General features: G+C 47.9%; 1 protein-coding gene across 1 annotated transcript; it reads right to left on the reverse strand.

Annotated features, from left to right (window-relative positions):
• Positions 1-1,082: 1,082 nt before the first annotated feature.
• LOC125534227 lies at positions 1,083-2,283 on the reverse strand. Its single transcript, XM_048697501.1, has one exon. It carries the CDS (start codon positions 2,168-2,170, stop codon positions 1,253-1,255), a length of 918 nt encoding a protein of 305 aa, XP_048553458.1. The 5' UTR covers positions 2,171-2,283; the 3' UTR covers positions 1,083-1,252.
• Between the last annotated feature and the right edge of the window lie 6,284 nt (positions 2,284-8,567).

Consider the following 8,567-nt stretch of genomic DNA (forward strand, 5'->3'; position numbering starts at 1 on the left):
GGTAGACCTGAAGTTACGGTATGTCCAGGGTGTTGCTCCGGTTTGATTCGATGAATGGTAGTGGCTTCGCCTTTGATGAGCCACCTTAAAGATCCGCAAAGCAGCATATCAACGATGAAGCCGTGTCGAGCTCGTGTGAGAAGCCGATCCATCATTTTTTTCCTTCGGTCGCTGTTGTGATAGTGCGAGAGACGGGCGTTGATGTCAAACTCAGATGATTGTTTGGTATTGATTGTAGTTTCCCTCCTTGATTGGTGTTACTTTGTGCAAAGACTAGCGTTTGCTCTTTTTTTATAGTTTTGATAGCTTGGTAGTTACGTGGCTTGTACCATGATCTTTAGGATCTAAATGAGACATATATTATCATAAAAACAAATTTTTGAGAAAATGCAAAAATTTTGGGCGAGGCATCGCCCCACCCCCCGGGAGTTCTGTGTCCTTCTACACATGATTAAATGTTGTGTGAGATTGCTATAACCCACTAGGGTTTCTTTGCACCCCGTTGGTGCTGCCGGTCTGCCTTGTCTTCGTTGGCCTTAGGGCCATGGCAGCGCAGTGGATCCCAGCCCTTATCGGTGAGAGGGCTTCGTTTTTAGATGTTCCTTCAAGTTTTGTTAGGATTTATGTCATGGTTAGGAAGATAAGATGGTGGCGGCTCCCTGAAAATAAAATAAGGTTTTCCTTGTCTAGCCCCCATCTTGGTGGTGCATCTAGCATCGTCGATGGGCGTGTGGAGATATATCTCCGGCGGATCTGTTTTTGGTGGATTTGCTCGGATCTGGTCGTAGTTCGTCTATGTTCATGTGTTTTCATTTTGAATTCTTTTGATCTATACTACTCTTTTACGGCGGTGGTTGCTGTTATGATGCGTTAGTCCTATTGGGTCTTAGCACCACGACTTCCTGATTGTCTACTACAACAAGTTTTGCCGGCTCTGACGGGGGAGGGGCGATGACGTCGGCGTGCCTTCGGCTCACTTCAGTGCTTGTAGTCGTCGCTAGGTGGTTTACAAAGCTAGATGTAATTTTTATTATTTCTGGTGTTCGTTATACTGCCCTGATTGAAGATGAATAGATCAGATGTTTTCCCAAAAGAATATTGACGTGCAAATCACGTACAACTGACTTGTGTACAATTTTTTAACAACGACTTGTATACATTGTCGCACGAAGAAATCAAAGCATCCCTCTATGGCATTATAATCACTTTTGGATGAAGGAGACATTTCCTTCCCCGAAAGGAATGTGTGCTCTTAGCATAACCGCAAGGCATCGATCACCTCCTTGCTCTGCATGGCTTGGTAGTAGTAAACCGTTGCTGCCATCAGAGAGAGGAGCTGCAGCGCACATGACAGAAAAGCATGCACAGCCAGCAAGCACAAGGACACCGCCATGCTCCTCTTCGCATACACAAGAGCAACCCGGTACAGCGGAGCCACGACGGTCGGCACGAAGTGCGCCACGAGCACCAAGAGGAGACCCTCCTTTCTCCTCACCAGCGTCACGAGACGCCACGCCTGCCGGAGCGCCCCCACGCCGCGGCACCTCCTGTCGACCACCGACGCGGCGACGCCCACCAACGCCACGGCGGTGAAGTAGAGGGAGGTGAGGAGCGCGATGAGGTAGACGAGGCCCTGGACGGAGAGCACCCCTGAGAGCCCGCCCATCAGGTCGGGAGCGGGAATCAGCGCGGCCAGGACCGCCGACGCGAAGTCAAGCGCGTCGACGACGGCGATGGTGATGGAAGCGCCCTTCAGGCTGATCCTCCCCTTGACGAGCTCGCGCAGGAGCTCGGCTAGCGAGTAGCGGTCGCCGGAGTAGGTCGTGGAGGCCGCGAAGAGGAAGAGGGTCCTCTTGACGAAGCCGACGGCCAGGGCGACGATCACCTCGGAGACGCCGATGAGTATGAGCCTCGTACCGTCTTGCTTTGGCCCCTCCATCTCCATGAGCTTGGCGTATTTGGCGCTCGAGAAGTCGGTGTTGTTGAGCTCGGTGGCATGGCTGGCCACGACGTCGGCGAGAGGCTGGACGAACAGGAAATTGACTATGTGGTCAAGGAAGGCGGCGGCGGCAAAGAGGAGGAGCAAGGGCGTGAAGAGCTTGGGGTTTAACGTGGGGAGGATCAGCGCTTCCTTTAGGAAAGTAAAGCATGATGTGGGTTTGGCAGCCATGGTTCCGTTTTGGTAAGGTGCTTTGAAGAACTGAAGATTGAGGATGAACTGCCTGACGCTGCCGAGGAGATTTGTACGTTGGGGGAGAGGATGGGATGGCTGATGCTCACCGGTCAACCGAGGAAGAGTTGAAAAAGGAACGGCACGTCTTTGTCGCCAAGGGACGACTTGGAAAAACCAAAAGAATCAAAGTACGACCCGCCCGCCGGTGGAGGAAATTGCAGAAACCACTTGTACAGCTTACCAATTATTGGTGTTTGCTATACAGAACACAACTGTTAGTCTAACTAGTTAGCAACCAGGTCCAGTGAAAATAGTAATACTACTCTGCACACGGACAGTGAGCTCTGGCGGCCGCGAGGAGTGGAAGCTTGGTGCGGCGACGGCTAGGGTTTCCCCCTATCGCTCGTGGGAGCCACGTAGGTGGGAATCAGGCCTTGGTCATCGCCACAATTCGCGTCAAAGTAGACCAACCACTCTTGTGGCGGCTAGGGTTACAACCCGATTACTGCTCTCAGGCAAGAGTCACTCTCTGCTTTATATATAGCCATGGATGTCTGAAGGTGAAAGGAAAATAATAGCAAGTAGAATAAAAAGTGAAAAAGGGGCGCCAGCCTAGTGGTTGAATGACGGCCGTCGGATGAAGATCGTGTGGCGGCTGCTTTCTCTCTTCAACGTCGGAAGTACCGGTTCGCAAGCTTCATCTAGGGCGTCAATACTTGATCTAGCGGCTACGATGTTTGTCGGATGATGAATAGCTAACTGAAGAAGAACTGGGCCTAACATAAGGCGCACTAAGCTCGTGGAACAACATCAACGCCGACTACTACCTCTTTACCTTGACATTTACCTCTTCTTTACCTTTCATCAAAGAGATAAGTTCTTCTAGCTTGGTTGTCAACTCCGGGCTATTTTCTTCTATAGCATTCACCTTCTTGGTGGTGGTCCTTTCAACATGCTGTTGGGAAACGTAGTAATTTCAAAAAAATTCCTACGCACACGCAAGATCATGGTGATGCACAGCAACGAGAGGGGAGAGTGTTGTCTACGTACCTACGCAGACCGACTGCGGAAGCGTTGACACAACGTAGAGGAAGTAGTCGTACGTCTTCACGATCCGACCGATCCAAGCACCATTACTCCGGCACCTCCAAGTTCTTAACACACGTACAGCTCGATGACGATCCCCGGGCTCCGATCCAGCAAAGCGTCGGGGAGGAGTTCCGTCAGCACGACGGCGTGGTGACGATCTTGATGTACTACCGTCGCAGGGCTTCGCCTAAGCACTGCTACAATATAATCGAGGTGGAATATGGTGGCAGGGGGCACCGCACACGGCTAAGGAACGATCTCAAGGATCAACTTGTGTGTCTAGGGTGCCCCCTGCCTCCGTATATAAAGGAGCCAAGGGGGAGGGGGCGGCCGGCCAAGGAGGGGCGCGCCAAGGGAGTCCTACTCCCTCTGGGAGTAGGATTCCCCCCCCCAATCCTAGTTGGAATAGGATTCCTCGAGGGGCGAAGAGAGAGAGGAGGCCGGCCACCTCTCCTTGTCCTAATAGGACTAGGGGAGGGGGAGGCGCGCGCCCACCTTGGGCTGCCCCTTTCTCCTTTCCACTAAAGCCCACTAAGGCCCATATAGCTCCCGGGGGGTTCCGGTAACCTCCCGGTACTCCGGTAAAATTCCGATTTCACCCGGAACACTTCCGATATCCAAACATAGCTTCCAATATATCAATCTTTATGTCTCGACCATTCGAGACTCCTCGTCATGTCCGTATCACATCCGGGACTCCGAACAACTTCGGTACATCAAAATGCATAAACTCATAATAACTGTCATCGTAACGTTAAGCGTGCGGACCCTACGGTTCGAGAATAATGCAGACATGACCGAGACACATCCCGGTCAATAACCAATAGCGGGACCTGGATGCCCATATTGGCTCCTACATATTCTACGAAGATCTTTTATCGGTCAGACCGCATAACAACATACGTTGTTCCCTTTGTCATCGGTATGTTACTTGCCCGAGATTCGATCGTCGGTATCCAATACCTAGTTCAATCTCGTTACCGGCAAGTCTCTTTACTCGTTCCGTAATACATCATCCCGCAACTAACTCATTAGTTGCAATGCTTGCAAGGCTTATGTGATGTGCATTACCGAGAGGGCCCAGAGATACCTCTCCGATAATCGGAGTGACAAATCCTATTCTCGAAATACGCCAACCCAACATCTACCGTTGGAGACACCTGTAGAGCTCCTTTATAATCACCCAGTTACGTTGTGACGTTTGGTAGCACACAAAGTGTTCCTCCGGCAAACGGGAGTTGCATAATCTCATAGTCATAGGAACATGTATAAGTCATGAAGAAAGCAATAGCAACATACTAAACGATCGAGCCTAATCAATCCCGTACTCAATTCCCTTTGTTAATCGGTACGTTACTTCCCGAGACTCGATCGTCGGTATCCCAATACCTTGTTCAGTCTCGTTACCGGCAAGTCACTTTACTCGTACCGTAATGCATGATCCCGTGATCAACCACTTGATCACATTGAGCTCATTATGATGATGCATTACCGAGTGGGCCCAGAGATACCTCTCCGTCATACGGAGTGACAAATCCCAGTCTCGATTCGTGCCAACCCAACAGACACTTTCGGAGACACCTGTAATGTACCTTTATAGTCACTCAATTACGTTGTGACGTTTGGCACACCCAAAGCACTCCTACGGTATCCGGGAGTTGCACAATCTCATGGTCTAAGGAAATGATACTTGACATTCAGAAAAGCTACAGCAAATGAACTACACGATCTTTGTGCTAGCTTAGGTGATTGGGTCTTGTCCATCACATTATTCTCCTAATGATGTGATCCCGTTATCAATGAATCCCCATGTCCATAGCCAGGAAACCATGACTATCTGTTGATCAACGAGCTAGTCAACTAGAGGCTCACTAGGGACACATTGTGGTCTATGTATTCACACATGTATTACGATTTCCGGATAATACAATTATAACATGAATAATAGACAATTATCATGAACAAGGAAATATAATAATCATTTTATTATTGCCTCTAGGGCATATTTCCAACAGTCTCCCACTTGCACTAGAGTCAATCATCTAGTTACATTGTGATGAATCGAACACCCATGGAATTCTGGTGTTGATCATGTTTTGCTCTAGGGAGAGGTTTAGTCAACGGATCTGCTACATTCAGGTCCGTATGTACTTTACAAATCTATGTCTCCATTTTGAACACTTTCACGAATGGAGTTGAAGCGACGCTTGATATGCTGGTCTTCCTGTGAAACCTGGGCTCCTTGGCAAGGCAATAGCTCCAGTGTTGTCACAGAAGAGAGTCATCGGGCCCGACGCATTGGGTATGACTCCTAGGTCGGTAATGAACTCCTTCACCCAGACTGCTTCTGTGTGCCTCCGAGGCTGCCATGTACTCCGCTTCACATGTAGATCCCGCCACAACGCTTTGCTTGCAACTGCACCAGCTTACTGCCCCACCATTCAAAATATACACGTATCCGGTTTGTGACTTAGAGTCATCCAGATCTGTGTCAAAGCTAGCATCGACGTAACCCTTTACGACGAGCTCTTCGTCACCTCCATAAACGAGAAACATTTCCTTAGTCCTTTTCAGGTACTTCAGGATATTTTTGACCGCTGTCCAGTGTTCCATGCCGGGATTACTTTGGTACCTTCCTACCAAACTCACGGCAAGGTTTACATCAGGTCTGGTACACAGCATAGCATACATGATAGACCCTATGGCCGAGGCATAGGGGACGACACTCATCTTTTCTCTATCTTCTGCCGTGGTCGGGCATTGAGCGCTCAATCTCGTACCTTGCAATACAGGCAAGAACCCCTTCTTTGACTGATCCATTTTGAACTTCTTCAATATCTTGTCAAGGTACGTACTCTGTGAAAGACCAATGAGGCGTCTCGATCTATCTCTATAGATCTTGATGCCTAATATATAAGCAGCTTCTCCAAGGTCCTTCATTGAAAAACACTTGTTCAATAGGCCTTTATGCTTTCCAAGAATTCTATATCATTTCCCATCAAAAGTATGTCATGTATATATAATACGAGAAATGCTACAGAGCTCCCACTCACTTTGTTGTAAACGCAGGCTTCTCCATAAGTCTGCAATAAACCCAAACACTTTGATCATCTCATCAAAGCGAATGTTCCAACTCTAAGATGCTTGCGCCAGCCCATAAATCGAGCGTTGGAGCTTGCACACCTTGTCAGCATTCTTAGGATCGACAAAACCTTCCGGCTGCATCATATACAATTCTTTCTTAAGGAAACTATTAAAGAATGCCGTTTTGACGTCCATTTGCCGTATCTCATAATCATAGAATGCGGCAATTGCTAACATGATTCGGCGGACTTCAGCTTCGCTACGGGTGAGAAAGTCTCATCGTAGTCAACCCCTTGAACTTGGCGATAACCCTTAGTGACAAGCCGAGATTTATAGATGGTCATTACCATCCGTGTCTGTCTTCTTCTTAAAGATCCATTTATTTTCTATGGCTCGCCGATCATCGGGCAAGTCAGTCAAAGTCCATACTTCGTTTTCATACATGGATCCTATCTCGGATTTCATGGCTTCCAGCCATTTGTCGGAATCCGGGCCCGCCATCGCTTCTTCATAGTTCGAAGGTTCACCGTTGTCTAACAACATGATTTCCAAGACAGGGTTGCCGTACCACTCTGGTGCGGAACGTGTCCTTGTGGACCTACGAAGTTCAGTAGCAACTTGATCTGAAGTTTCATGATCATCATCATCAACTTCCTCTCTAGTCGGTGCAGGCACCTCAGGAACATTTTCTTGAGCTGCGCCACTTACCGGTTCAAGAGGCAATACTTCATCAAGTTCTACTTTCCTCCCACTTATTTCTTTTGAGAGAAACTCTTTCTCTAGAAAGGACCCATTCTTGGCAACAAAGATCTTGCCTTCGGATCTGAGGTAGAAGGTATACCCAACAGTTTCTTTAGGGTATCCTATGAAGACGCATTTTTCCGACTTGGGTTCGAGCTTTTCAGGTTGAAGTTTCTTGACATAAGCATCGCATCCCCAAACTTTTAGAAACGACAGCTTAGGTTTCTTCCCAAACCATAATTCATACGGTGTCGTCTCAACGGATTTCGACGGAGCCCTATTTAAAGTGAATGCGGCAGTCTCTAAAGCATAGCCCCAAAATGATAGCGGTAAATCGGTAAGAGACATCATAGATCGCACCATATCTAATAGAGTGCGATTACGACGTTCGGACACACCATTACGCTGAGGTGTTCCAGGCGGCGTGAGTTGTGAAACTATTCCACATTTTCTTAAGTGTGTGCCAAATTCGTGACTCAAGTATTCTCCCCCACGATCTGATCGCAAGAACTTGATTTTCCTGTCACGTTGATTCTCAACCTCACTCTGAAATTCCTTGAACTTTTCAAAGGTCTCAGACTTGTGTTTCATTAAGTAGACATACCCATATCTACTCAAGTCATCAGTGAGGGTGAGAACATAACGATAGCCACCGCGAGCCTCAACACTCATTGGACCGCACACATCAGTATGTATGATTTCCAATAAGTTGGTTGCTCGCTCCATTGTTCCTGAGAACGGAGTCTTGGTCATTTTACCCATGAGGCATGGTTCGCACGTGTCAAATGATTCGTAATCAAGAGACTCTAAAAGTCCATCTGCATGGAGCTTCTTCATGCGTTTGACACCTATGTGACCAAGGCGGCAGTGCCACAAGTATGTGGGACTATCATTATCAACCTTACATCTTTTGGTATTCACACTATGAATATGTGTAGCATTACGCTCGAGATTCATTAAGAATAAACCATTCACCATCGGAGCATGACCATAAAACATATCTCTCATATAAATAGAACAACCATTATTCTCGGATTTAAATGAGTAGCCATCTCGAATTAAACGAGATCCTGATACAATGTTCATGCTCAAAGCTGGCACTAAATAACAATTATTGAGGTTTAAAACTAATCCCGTAGGTAAATGTAGAGGCAAGCGTGCCGATGGCGATCACATCGACCTTGGAACCATTCCCGACGCGCATCGTCACCTCGTCCTTCGCCAGTCTTCCGTTTATTCCGCAGCTCCTGCTTTGAGTTACAAATGTGAGCAACCGCACCGGTATCAAATACCCAGGAGCTACTACGAGTACTGGTAAGGTACACATCAATTACATGTATATCACATATACCTTTTGTTGCCGGCCTTCTTGTCCGCTAAGTATTTGGGGCAGTTCCGCTTCCAGTGACCACTTCCCTTGCAATAAAAGCACTCAGTCTCGGGCTTGGGTCCATTCTTTGGCTTCTTCCCGGCAGCTTGC

The sequence above is a fragment of the Triticum urartu genome, chromosome 2 (assembly GCF_003073215.2).
Source record: "Triticum urartu cultivar G1812 chromosome 2, Tu2.1, whole genome shotgun sequence".
NCBI lineage: Eukaryota > Viridiplantae > Streptophyta > Magnoliopsida > Poales > Poaceae > Triticum > Triticum urartu.

Excerpts from the sequence above, each read along its gene's own strand:
- LOC125534227 (XM_048697501.1), bottom strand. The coding sequence starts at position 2,170 with ATGGCTGCCAAACCCACATCATGCTTTACTTTCCTAAAGGAAGCGCTG.